The sequence below is a fragment of the Tauraco erythrolophus genome, chromosome 28, assembly GCF_009769465.1.
Source record: "Tauraco erythrolophus isolate bTauEry1 chromosome 28, bTauEry1.pri, whole genome shotgun sequence".
NCBI classification, from domain to species: Eukaryota; Metazoa; Chordata; class Aves; order Musophagiformes; family Musophagidae; genus Tauraco; species Tauraco erythrolophus.
The window spans coordinates 1,386,797-1,399,969 of NC_141492.1; the positions used below are offsets into that span (position 1 = coordinate 1,386,797).

The 13,173-nt window shown below is 44.3% G+C and overlaps 1 protein-coding gene across 6 annotated transcripts in view; it reads left to right on the forward strand.

The window, feature by feature from the left end:
• The window catches only part of AP3D1 (adaptor related protein complex 3 subunit delta 1), a 46,577-nt gene extending 34,111 nt beyond the window's left edge, over window positions 1-12,466 (forward strand). For 2 of the 6 annotated variants that reach the window (XM_086627953.1, XM_086627957.1), the window contains 13 exons: window positions 502-701; window positions 1,369-1,442; window positions 4,931-5,135; window positions 5,923-5,985; window positions 6,614-6,715; window positions 7,232-7,381; window positions 7,517-7,564; window positions 7,948-8,137; window positions 9,219-9,307; window positions 10,335-10,420; window positions 10,836-10,957; window positions 11,714-11,793; window positions 12,126-12,466. In XM_086627953.1, coding sequence (XP_086484079.1) covers window positions 502-701; window positions 1,369-1,442; window positions 4,931-5,135; window positions 5,923-5,985; window positions 6,614-6,715; window positions 7,232-7,381; window positions 7,517-7,564; window positions 7,948-8,137; window positions 9,219-9,307; window positions 10,335-10,420; window positions 10,836-10,957; window positions 11,714-11,793; window positions 12,126-12,221 — 1,505 coding nt within the window. In that variant the 3' untranslated portion in view covers window positions 12,222-12,466. Of the gene's footprint in view, window positions 1-501; window positions 702-1,368; window positions 1,443-2,663; window positions 2,688-4,930; window positions 5,136-5,922; window positions 5,986-6,613; window positions 6,716-7,211; window positions 7,382-7,516; window positions 7,565-7,947; window positions 8,138-9,218; window positions 9,308-10,334; window positions 10,421-10,835; window positions 10,958-11,713; window positions 11,794-12,125 lie in introns of those variants that run through there. The other 4 variants (XM_086627954.1, XM_086627955.1, XM_086627956.1 and 1 more) reach the window with 4 other exon arrangements.
• The last annotated feature ends 707 nt before the right edge of the window (window positions 12,467-13,173 follow it).

Below are 13,173 nucleotides of genomic sequence, written 5' to 3' on the forward strand. Positions count from 1 at the left end.
CTAAAGGTATTGTGCAGCCAAGTCTGTAACATGTGAACTAACCACTGTTCTGTGGAGTGTCTCAAAGGGCTGATGAAGGTCATCAGGAGAAATTGAGGCTGATAGTAGAGATACTATTTTAGTATCTTGTTGCAAGTATCAAAAGGTAGTTGTATATCTAGTGGGCTGAAAAGCTGTTGACAAAGCACAGGACGTTGCAAGTCATGACTTCTAGGTGCAAATATTTAAGGCTTATGTAGCAGTTTTTTCCAAAAGTGTGGAAAGTTGTTAGTACAGCAATGGCACCAATTCTACTTCAAGTATCAATGTTTAGATGTTCTTTGTAGCCCAGTTCATGTGGACAGGAATCAGGGAGCTAGTGGTAGGTGACGTAGAAGCATAGAGAGGTGTCGATCCTTCTAATTCTGAGAAGCTGGAAGCAAGGTTCGCTCCTAACATACTGTTTCAGTGATCAATGTCCATGTGGTCTGTAGCCTGAAAGCGGTTTGGCTTCCTCCGCAGGAATGCCTATGTCTGACCAGTATGTGAAACTGGAAGAAGAGCGAAGACATAAACAGAAACTGGAGAAAGACAAGAAAAAGAAAAAACAGAAAAAGGAGAAGAGAGGTAAACATCATCGCCATAACTCCCTGCACACAGAGAGCGAGGAGGATATTGCTCCAGCTCACCATGTCGATATCATAACAGAAGAGATGCCAGAGGTCAGTTGCTTTGGATGGTGGTCTGAGTTGTGGGGTTTGTCTGTGCGCTCTTCTTCAGAGATTTTTTTTCCCCAAGAATTGCCAGCCAGTCTGTATTGTTGCAGTGCTGATTTCTTGCAAAGCTGACTGAGATGGGTCTAGGCTGTTCTTTGCAGGGGGAGAAATTATTGTCCTTTTGAGCACAAAAAAAAAAAGAATTGCCACTGAAGCTATTAAAAAAAAAAAAAAACAAAACCAACAAAATAAACAATATGCATCTCTGCTATAAAAGTAACGCTGCCCAAATAGTCACGTCATTTATTATGCTCTGCTGCTTCACTTTGACATTAACTTGCTGTCTAGTCAGCAGCTTTGCAGCTGATTGTAATTAATTGCGCATGCTAATGATGGAATCTGTATTTGTTCCTAAAATTTCCTTTAATCAAAACCAAACAGCAGCAATTCAAATCCTGCAGTTTATGAAGAATGGTTTTCTGTTCTAAATTAATCTTGTAACCAGATGCTGCGCTGAAGTGCATTGTTCCTGTGCCTTACTGTGCCTGACTGCGAGCCGGCCTGTCCCAGGGTTAACAATCTGGAAAAACTGGTGTAGGGAATTCAGAGCTTTAGTTTCAAAACTGCCCGTGGTTTGCTTGTTCAGTGAACAGTCTCTTGATCTCTCCTGCAGAATGCTTTGCCCAGCGATGAAGATGACAAAGATCCCAACGATCCGTACAAGGCCCTTGATATAGATCTGGATAAGTAAGTGACAGTTCTGTACGTGAATTTCCTTAATTGCTGACCAGAATGCACGAGGGCAAGGCTGGGGCTAACAAAGGCACCATCTACAGGCCACTAGATGGAAAGACCAAGTCTCTCACCGTGCCTTGGATGTAACCTTAGATGATCACCCAGACTGGGGTTCCCACTGCAGATAGATGACAGAGCTGCTGAAGTAACAGAGGTTTTGGGAGGAGCGGGGGAATCGTTTGATGTGACTGAGAGAGTCTGAAAGCACAGGCAGTGTAGCTGGGATCAGATGGGAGAGAGTCTGAGCTCTCAGGTGTACCCGTGTCTCTGATCTAACCTGCGTTGGCACTGAGTGTGACCTGCGTTCATCTCAGAACCCCTGTACGCATGGCAAGCCTGTATGTTCTGTGTTGTGATAATTTGACCAGTAACAGCCAGTTCGTAGCATCCTCATTGCCCTGTGGACATTCAGTGTGGTTCCACTGTTGAAAAATGTTGCTCTGATACAACTGAGTGAACTGCATATCATAACATTGGCTGGAGTGTGGTCCCCAGTCACCTCTGGGGTTGTTTACAGTGCCACCACCCCAGGCCGCGGTGCAGCAGACTCTGAAGCCCTGCATGCCACGTGATAATTACCAGTGGGCTGTTAAGTATTGCACGTAGAGAATTTTTGGTTTAGTTGCTGTTTTACAAAATCGCCACGCTAAAAATAGTTGCTGATTTATGGTCCATGGATGCCTCCTGTAAAGTTTTGAAGACCGTGCAGGCACTTAGTGCATGTGTAGTATCTATATCTCTCTCTCTGATAATTAACTTTCAAGTCTGCTGTTCTCTGCAATTCTCAAATCTGCAGAGGTTTGTCCCCTCAGTATCTTGCAAAAAAGTGATGTAGCATTTTTAAAAAGTGAAAGAACAGTTTCTGAAAAACTTCCTTTTTTCATGAACTGGTCACATTCCTCTGAGTCTGCAGGGTGCAAATGTACAAAAGCAAATTAATTTCTGACTGCAGACCTCAAATTTGCATCACAAGCCTCAACAGCGTGGAAAACACTGAGCAGACCTTCTGAATGCTGGGCTCCAGGAGGCATCTCCGGACTTGTGTGTTGTTTCCATCCGTTCTCTCCATTCCATACGAGTCGATGTGCTCTCCGGTCACGTTTTCTCATGTCTCTGTCCTCTCTCTTTCTCTCTGTGCTTGCACTGCTATGTCTGTGTCACGCTCACACGCAGTCTGGTTTCAGGGAAGCCTTCCAGGTAAGAATATATTGCTAAGTGATTGATATTCTTTGTCAGTGGACAGAGTAAATACTTGAAGGGTGGTGAAACTATTGAAGTCATTGACCCTCAAATTTTTGTGAGTCTTATTTCATCGTTGACTTTCAGCACCAATCCCTGGTCCTGTCCATGAAATAGCTTGAAGGTGAGCTCTGTTTACTGTTCAAGCAGATGGGGTCAATCTTGCCCTTACAGTGTCTGTTTCAAAGTAAAAAATGAATTGAGTCTGGTTCTTCGTGCAATAGAAGCAAAAAAATTAAGGTAGACGAGACCATTAGAAATCTTCCTGAACTGGTGTTTGCTGCTCAAACATGAAGATTAATGTTAAGTAAAAGCTATAGAAATAGAGGAAGAGGCAATTGGTGAACTTCTCACTGATTCTGGACAGCGTTTGACAGAAGGGAGAAATTTCTGTGGTGTGTTTTTTCCCAAGTAATGGATTTGGGATACAGTTAAGTCTGAACTACTCCTCGTGCTTTTTGGAAACAGGTGTCTGAAATTAAACACAGCTTTTTAAATGTAATGGTAGAGTACAGATTCATAGTGTGAACTTCCAAAACGAAACAATTTATTGTAACGGATGTCATTTTCCTGGACTTGTGGGACAGAGTCAAACACCTTGCACATGACATCCTTGTCTCTAAAATGGAGAGACATGGATTTGACAGATGGACCACTTGGTAGATAAAGAACTGGCTGGATGGTCGCACTCAAAGAGTTGTGGTCAATGGTGCGATGTCTACATGGAGACCAGTGTCAAGCGGTGTCCCTCAGGGGTCTGTTCTGGGTCCAGTGCTGTTCAACATCTTTGTCAGCGACGTGGATGACGGCACTGAGTGCACCCTCAGTAAGTTTGCTGATGACACCAAGCTGTGTGGTGCTGTGGACTCACTTGAGGGAAGAGATGCCATCCAGAGGGACCTTGATAGGCTTGAGAAATGTGCCAGTGCAAACTGCATGAGCTTCAACAAGTCAAAATGCAAGGTCCTTCACCTGGGTCGGGCCAATCCTAGGCACAAATACAAACTGGGCACAGAGTGGGTTGAGAGTAGCCCTGAAGAGAAGGATTTGGGAGTGTTTATAGATGAGAAGCTCAACGTGAGCCGGCAGTGCGCTCATGCGGCCCAGAAGGCCAACCACATCCTGGGATGTACCAAGAGAAGCGTGGTCAGCAGGTCAAGAGAGGTGATTCTCCCCCTTTACTCTGCTCTTGTGAGACCCCACCTCGAATACTGTGTCCAGTTCTGGTGTCCCCACCATAAGAGAGACATAGATCTGTTGGAGCGTGTTCAGAGGAGGGCCACAAAGATGATCCAGGGGCTGGAGCACCTCTGCTACGAGGACAGGTTGCGGGAGCTGGGATTGTTCAGCCTTGAAAAGAGAGGACTTTGGGGGGACCTAATAGCTGCCTTCCAATACCTGAAGGGAACTTACAGGAAGGCTGGGGAGGGACTTTTTACAAGAGTGTCCACTGATAGGACAAGGGGAAACAGGTTTAAGTTGAAGGAGAACAGATTTAGATTGGATCTTAGGAAGAAATTCTTCAGTACGAGGGTGGTGAGACTTTGGAATTGATTGCCCAGAGAAGTTGTGGATGCCCCTCCCTGGAGGTGTTCAAGGCCAGGTTGGACGGAGCCTTGAGTAGCCTGATCTAGTTGAGAGGCGTCGCTGCCCATGACAGGGAGGTTGGATTAGATGATCTCTGAGGTCCCTTCCAGCCTGTGCCATTCTGTGATTGCTAAAAATAGTTTCCAATTGGAGTGATCTATTCACCAGTAACAACAAAACCCACACCTTTCGAGGGCGATTTGAGCCGTGCTGTCATGCCACTGCTGGAATTTCCACACTGTTACAAATGCTTCCTGCCCTTTCACATCTTTACTCTTCCTTTGAGCGTGGTTCCGCAGACGTGCAGCACAGCGCTGTGTGTGCGTGTTCTTCTGCAGGTGTTACTCTGCCTGCCAGTCTGCAGTTACTGCTTTTAAGAGCGATCAGGTGCCAGCAAGAGCTTGGCTCTGTCACGTTCAGATCACTTCTGTTAACTTCTAATCCACGAGGACAGTGTCTGCGGTTACATAAATGAACTCCAGGTACAGAATTATGTGCTGATTTAAGATCTTGAGGCCCAACTCTTTAAAAACAAAGCATACCTTGTCTTGGACGTCCAGCAGGTGAGCTGAGGAGACTGTTTACAGGAGGGTAATGGTCTCTTTATTTTTAAGACCCTTAGCAGACAGTGAGAAGCTGCCAGTGCAGAGACACAGAAATGTTGAGACCCTGAAGTCTCCAGACTCAGAAGCTCCCCTAGTAGAGAAGAAGAGCAAGAAACCCAAAAAGAAGGAAAAGAAACACAAAGAAAAAGAGAGAGACAAAGGAAAGAAGAAAGAGAAAGAGAAAAAAGTGGTAGAGGAGGAAGAAGAAAAAAAGGTAATTCTCCAAGACTTGCATTATTTTAGAAATTGCTGTTATGGGCGATATTTATTGCTGTGTTTTGTTGCTTAGGAACAGTCACATTTGACAATTCAAACACCTGGATGTTTTCAACCTTTTATTTCCTTAAATTTTTACAACCATAAAAGCAGATATTTAAAGATTTCTGTTAATAAAAATAACTTTTGCTTAGCCTCATAAGTTAGCAGAATTCAGCTTACTGCAGCCTACACAGCAGATATTCCAGAAGTAATTTGGAAGCTGAGTTTACTGATGTTTTGTCTGCTCTTAAAATGAGGAACTCTAGCAAAATACCTGGAACTCGCTTTTGTTCTACATCCTGTCCCCTGTGCGCTTCAGAATCTTTTAGTTATAAAACCTGACATTAGTTGTCAGTTACTTGGAAGTCTTGAAGCATCCTTCTTGGTAACCGCTCCGCAGAGATGCAGCTTTCCTCCAAGATGCAGCCAGTGGGCCTTGAATGCCTGCAGGTATTTCATACGTGGGGTGATTTGCATTTGCTGTCGGCTGTGGCCGGGTTTGGAAGTGTGCTCCAAGGCTGAAGCTGAGCTGCTGGAAGTATTTGCTCATAAACATACTGCAGCATCTGTGTATGAGCGTTCTGGAGCGATGCATTTCCGTGAAAACTTCAAGTTTCAATTCAATTGATGATGGTTGGGTGGGGGTTTTTTGGAGGGGTTGTTTGATTTGGGTTTTTGTGTTTTGGTTTTTAAAGAATGGTCCCAAAACAACCATAATGGTTTTGTTTTCTCTTGAAATTCAGGGGGAAGACTTGGATTTCTGGCTCTCCACTGCTCCACCACCTGCTTCCACTACCCTGCCACAGGTAGACATCTTACCACATCACAGGAAACTTTTTCTTATGCTTGCATCTTAGCTGTGGTATGAGTGCTTTGCCATGCTGCAGGAGAGAAGGGAGAGATGGGCTCCATCTCCTCAACTTACTGCTTTGAAGCTGTGATACTTTATCTCCGTGGTTTACAGGCACTGTAGTGGGATGGTTCAGGCTCGTTCTGCTGTGCAGATCAATGGATAGAAATACAGCTGCAGCTACAGGCTTGGTGGATTTTAATATTGGGGTTTTTTTTATATTATAATATTAGTTGTGGTTTTATTTCCTAGTATGAGCTAGACACTAGCAATATTAATAGACATGAGAGAGACGGTCTGAAAGAAAAAGTCTCATGAATTTTGATGGGAGATTTTAGAGGAAGAGACAAAGAATATAAGGGGATTGATTTCTTGGAGGAAATGTTTTGTATCTTGTTCTCAAGTGATCGTATTTGCAGGGTTTCAGAGGCATAAAATGAAAGGCTTCATACCATGTTAGTCTAATTTTTTAAATAACAGCTGGTGTGGAGGGAAACATCACTGTTAAGTTTTCTTTTGGTGCGGGATTCAGTTGTTTCAACTGCGTTCCATTAGTGTCATAATCCTTCTACTAATCTACTCAGAGTGAGCCTGAAGTGGGTGCTGCTGTTGTGGCTGAACCTCAAGAGGTAAAAAAGGAAGAAAGGGAAGAGCGAGATGAGGAGGAGGAGGATGATGAGGGAAAGGTAAGTGGTTTAAGTTGCTGACACCCTTAGCCATAGTCTCCCAGCGTCTTGTATTCCTTAAAAAGAAGCACACAGGAATTACCAACAGCATCCTATTCGGTGTAGTAACCACCTGAAAATAGGCAGCTGTGGGGTGTTACGCCCTTGAGGAGCTGCGAACGCTTCGTAGTAAGAGATTTGGTTGTTCCTTGAGCCAAGGGTCAGGTAGCAGTTGTAAAGCTGAGCTTCCAAACAGCTGAAGAGGTTTGGCCTTCTGCTGATGCCAGGCTGCTTTGGGCTAAAGTATTGTCATCTGAGCAGGGGTTTACTGAGACAACACAGAATGACTGTTGGGGTTTAAGGAATGGGAACTTTGTTTCGGGTTTTTGCAGTAGTAGGGAACTCTGTTCGGTCATCCAGAAGGCTGTGCAGGGGGAGAGTCTGGAGTTGAAAGATTAGTAGAGGAGTCGTGATGCAATGGCTGGAAATACAGGGTTTCTTTAAGGGTTTGTTGTAGTTTCTTTTTGTTCTTGGTAGAAATCCTCCAAGCATAAGAAGAAAAAGCACAAGAAAGAGAAAGAAGAGAAATCAAAGGATAAAAAGAAATCCAAAAAGAAGAGTCATCATAGCGAGGAGGAGACAACAGAGTCAGTGCAGAATGGAACACTAGATGATGAACCACTACCAGTGAGTAGCTGTGCACTGGTGGCACTTGCCTCTTGGGAAAGGCAGGAGCTAAACTGTCTTGGGAGGAAGGAGAATGACAGCTCTTCTCAGAGAAGTTAGTTGTATTACGACTGTGATTTCTGTCTTGTCTTTCAGCCTATGTCCAGTTACCGCCTTCTTGCTGAAAATCCATACATTAAAATGGTGAGTTTATTGGTGTTCAAATCCCGATGTCTGCTCTTTGTCTTCTCCAAAGAAAGAGGGGATACACCACGCATAGTGTAGCGACTTTATGTAGGCAACGTTTAGCTGAAGAACTGCTTAAATCCCAGGAAGTAGAAATGTAACAAAGCCCCGTTTCCATTCCTTTGGATGTCCGACATGACAAGTTTTTAAGTTGATGTGTTCCCACTAAGCAGTGCTGTGGAACTGGTCAGCAGTGTGTTTCTCATTATTCTATAGGCGTATCAAATTGCTTTCGTTTTGCAACTTGCTTCATTCTGATGCTGTATTCTGTTCTGGTGCTCTGCTCTTTGAAGTTTCTGAATCTTTCCTGTGATTTTTTTTTTTCTCCCCTTTGTTTGCAGACCTATGATATTCAAGGAAACCTCCAGAACGATAGTCAAGTTACTGTCTCTGTTATCTTTGAAAACAAAAGCACTAGCTTCCTTAAGAGCATGGAACTAAATGTCCTGGACTCTCTCAACACTAAAATGCTCCGACCAGAAGGATCATCAGTACATGATGGGATACCCGTGCCCTTCCAGCTCCCCCCTGGTATGCACAGCTTTGCCCAGGGTTCTTGGAGTATGTCTAGTCCTGCACTGCCCTCCCGTGGGAAGAATTGTTTGAACTTCGTGCTACTTGCCGTTTTCCAGAAAGACATGTCCCTCTGCCGGGGTGCTCGGTGGGGCTTTCACACAAGTCACTGGAGAGGATAAGCCTTCGTACAGTATGGCTGTAAATGCAGGTGGTTCTGTACAGCAGAGCAAAGTCTGTGATGTAGGACTGGGAGCCTGAATGTCTGAGTTCCTTTTTCAGGTGACTGCAAGCTGGCACACTTTTGAAGGTGCCAGCATCACCAGCTACGGGGATCCCAAATTCTTGAGTAGTTTGCTGTGAGATTTAAAATGAAACAAAGCTATAGGTTCTTGAACTGTTAGAACCACTCTGGATTTATTCTGGAGATATTTTCCCACCATTTTAATGGCAGAGGCCAAATGCTGTGGAAGTTTTAATGAGTATGTGCTTATTCAGATGGGGAGCTGAGCCCTTAAGAGCTATAGACATGGAGATGAAGGATAATGGCTTCTCCTGAGCTGCTTTGAATTTCTTTTCCTTCACCAAAGAGTTAATTGGAATACTGAAACAGCTCTCAGAAGTTTTCTGGGATTTAGTGGCTTCAGGGTGCATTTTGATCCCCCATGGAAAGCAGTGGGGTATCTTTTTTTTTTTTATATTCTATATAAGGTAGTTCTTGACACAGACTTGTGTGTTAAAACAGAGAAACATTAGCGTTCAAATTAGTTCTGAAAATTGCTTGGAAAGCTGTATATCTTCCAGTTACACAAACAGGTTAAATATATTGCCACTTTGCCGAGGCACTCACTCCGTAACCTCTACCAAATGCCTGCTATCGCCGCTGCTTTTCAGAGCCCCAAGAGCTAAGTGCTGTAGCACTGTGAATTCAAAACAGGAATTGTGTGTATCACTCTTCTAACTTCAAGGAAAATTTCAAACTTGGTTCAGAAATACAGAACATGAAGCTTAGCTGCTACTGATCAGTTTGTGCTAACCATTACTTGGATACGGAAACCATTTTCTGACCTGACTTCTCCCTCTCCTCTCTTCATGCTAGGAATCTCTAATGAAGCCCAGTTTGTGTTTACACTTCAGAGTATTGTTATGGCTCAGAAGTTAAAAGGAACCCTGTCCTTTATAGTCAAAGTAAGTGCACCTTAACTCCGTGCTTCTGCTTCCTTTGGAACCGCGTGAGGGAGCTTGACTTGGGTGGAAGGCACTGCTTTAGAGCTTTTCTTAGGCACCATTTCATCTCTGCTGCACCAGCCCATTCTGTGATGTGAGAAGTATTTTTACATGACATCTTGTGCAAAGAGTGCCCCGAATACTGCGTGAGCATGTCCTAAGTTGTCATTCCTGGCAGTGTGTGAGCAACGCAGCCTGAAACGTGCCACATTGCCGGCTAGAAAATCACTGCGGTGGTGCTGGGGAGAGGAGACAAACCAACTAGCGAGAGATGCAACCCCAGAGTCTGTTTCTTCTGATCTCACTTACCCAAAGATCAGTTGGACACTGCTGCCTGGTGCAGGGCTGGAAAAATAGTAATAGGAATTAGATACAGTTGATGGGAACCCAGAACAAGTGAGGTTAGCTGAAGGCATTGGTTAATAAGTGTCGACATACATAAGACTGTGTGGGTTTCTGATCTTACTTCAGTAAAATTATTGATGAGGGAGCTGCATGAACAGGTCGAAGGAAGTGAATACAGGCGTTGTGGCTACTTGTGAGTCAGCTATTATTTCTCTTTTAAGGGTCTCTTAAAAAGAGGATACTAGTCCTATTTTCAGTACCTAAGAATCTGGGAGTTATTAATTTATTATTTTGCTTGGGAAATAGTGAACTGTAAAACCACATCTGCAAGTGTTAGTTTCAGTTCAATTTGCTCAATATATTTCAGCAGAGTGCAATCAAACGTGCAGCCAGATCCCTCCAGTTGTGTCCCTTATCTGCACGAGGTGTATGTATCAATCAAGCTGCCCAGATCTTTTCTCTAAACGGCCTGATACCGTAGCATGATGATCATTCTCAGACTGAGCCTTCAAGCCCAGCCAGGGTATATCAGAGGGAGTTGAGCCCTAAAGTCTTCATCGGTGCCTGTTTGATAGGTGGGGGTGGTGCCTCCTCTTGCTGCCTCGGGGCTCCCATTCATCTCCTTTCCTTTGACCTGTTGCAGAATGATGAAGGTTCAACCCATGAAAAACTAGATTTCAAATTGCACTTCAGTTGCGCTTCATACTTGATCACGACGCCTTGCTATAGGTAAGTGCCACGCAGGGAGCGCAGCGTTGGTGCTTTTGCCGCCCATGGGAAGCTGAGCTTTGGCTGCAGGCCGTCTCTGCAAGATCCACAGCATGCTTCTGAGTTTGGCTGCTCGTGATTGCTTTGGGTACGGTTCAGTTATCTGGTGGAACGTCTGACTGTTAAAATATATCCAGCAACTTACTTCAAGTGATTCTGAAGAAGGAGCTGTATGCCCTGTAGGCTGGCAGAGGTTGTGTGGAAGTAGCTCTGGTACTCCAGTGGAGTCATGGTTTTGCTGTAAACCCGTTTTCCTCGAGCTTGGTAGTACTTAGACTTACGCATCCTGAGATGTCTCAAGGTCTGCATGGGGCAAGTGTGGCAGATTTCACTTGAATTTCTAGTACAAGTGTTTACTTTCCTTCCTGTTTTGCAGCGATGCTTTTGCCAAGCTCCTAGAGTCTGGAGATCTGCACATGAATTCTATTAAAGTAGATGGAATTAGCATTTCTTTCCAACATCTACTGGCAAAGATCTGTTTTCATCATCATTTTTCAGGTGAGTCTTCCTCGTTGCAGAATTCCTTGTTCTAAAATTTCTGCTGTGCTTGGCAAGTACAACACTCCATGGCTTCAACAATGACAGAAGCAGATGATGCCCAGATTAAATAAATTTGGGAGAGGAGTTTTCTCCAGTTTTGTAATACATTGATATCCTCAAAGCATGCGAAGTTCTTCCAAGTGAACTGGCCTTCTGTCCCTGTGGCTTTCCTCCAGTCCAGCGAGGCACGTGGCAGGTACCACGGGAGCAGCTTGCTTATAGTTAGGGCTGTAACTGTTCTCTGGAGACTGAACTTGATCTTCAGTGCTTCAGCCTACCTCTTTTCCCCAGTGCTTCATTCCAGTAAGGGAGAGCACGAGCTATTCCAGTTTGGACTTACTAATTAAAAAAACAAGTACTGGATGAAGAAAAATAAATGGCTGTTTCATCATGCTCTGGTGTATGCATGAGACGTTGCCTCACTGAAAGTATTCCTGGGGAAGAGATCTACATTCTGATGAACATTTTTGCCACCAAACATTTGCAGCTTACTCTAAAAGACAAATGACTCACCTCGTTATTGTGAAATATCCCAGATATGGGAGCCAGGAGGAGCCAGGCACGTACATCATCTTAACCCTGACTTCCTCCTCCGCTTGCTCGGTAGAAGCTTCTGTTCCGTGAGGCCAGGCAAGGCAGTAGTTCCTCTTCACGAGAAGCAAACCTTATTTTAAAAGTTGTCCCACTAAATGAAAACTCCTGCTTTCTTTATAGTTGTGGAACGCGTTGATTCATGTGCATCAATGTACAGTCGTTCTATCCAAGGCCATCACGTCTGCCTACTGGTAAAAAAGGTGAGAGCATTGTGACACTCTGAAACAAGACCTGAGAGAAGCTAAACCTGCAGCCTTTCCCATCGTAACAGAAAGAGGGAAATATTCCTGTCTAAATCATCCAGGGACACCATGGGCAATTTTAGCTCATCTGGCAGTTTTCACTGTGCCATTACCAAGCTCGTACCTCCCCGTGGGTGCTCTGTTGCCCAGCACATCCCTGGTGGGTAGTAGCAGCACTGATGGCTTCCCCAGACTGACCTCCTGGTGTCCAGTCCTGGAGTTTGACTGGGAATGAAATTGTTCTCACTTAAGAGAAGCTAATGGATTTCTTTTTTCTTTTTCTTTCCAAGGGAGAGAACTCTGTATCCATAGATGGGAAATGCAGTGATTCCACCCTGCTTAGCAACTTGTTGGATGAGATGAAAGAGACATTGTCCAAGTGCTGAATATTCCTTATAAAATACTCCAGCTACAAGAAACACACCTCGTGTAAAGATGAGCAGACCCAAGTGTTAAGTTTCTCCCTCGTACGCATGTACTATCCTGGGGCACGTGCTTTTCAGTTAACTCCACCATTGTTTGCAGTTTAGACATTTTAAGGCTGTATGTTACCTTTTTATTTCAAAACTTTTTACAAACTGTGGTGTTAACCCTTTCTAGCCCAAAGAGATCCTGGTGACATGACTGGAGGAGGGAGGGAGGGAGGGAGGGGCGGGCGCTATTTATTCAGCAGCTCCTGATGATCCCATAAACTTTGCCATCTGCGTGGGATGGTGGACTGAGCAGAATTGTATCAACAGTAGCACAGAGTCTGTTGCTTGTGCTTGTTGCCAGGGAAGGTTGACCTGATCCTTAGCCATGGAACATGTCTTCAGGGCTGCTGTAGTTGATGTATATTTCTAGCAGAGGCTGGTGCTGGACCTGAAGGCCTCTTTTTTTTTTTTTTTTAAATATGATTTATTATTATTATTATTATCTCAAGATCTATTGTGATCAGCATATAAACATCCTCCATCTCCTTGAGCTAATCCAAATGAGCCCTGGGAGAACTGGGATGTTTGAGTTTCTGTTTATAGTAGTTGCCTTGAGCCTTAACCTTCTTTTAGTGACAGCTGAAAGAGTAGAGAGTGAGTGTGTGAAACGGGCTGAAAGTGGCACTGGTTGGTTCTCTGCTCCTCTTGACCACCCCCGCAAATGGAGCCTGTCACGCCTCTCCCCTTTGAGCAGTCTCTGCTGATGGGTTTTATGAGTCCACTTCAATTTCACATTCCTGAAGAGTTAGGGTGTAGCAAGAAACTGGAAATCCAAAGGGGTCTGTTCCTGCTTTTTTTTTTTTTATATCATTTTGCTCACCAGCTGAGGTTGACCACTGCCAGGCTGGAGAAACGCCCACGCGTG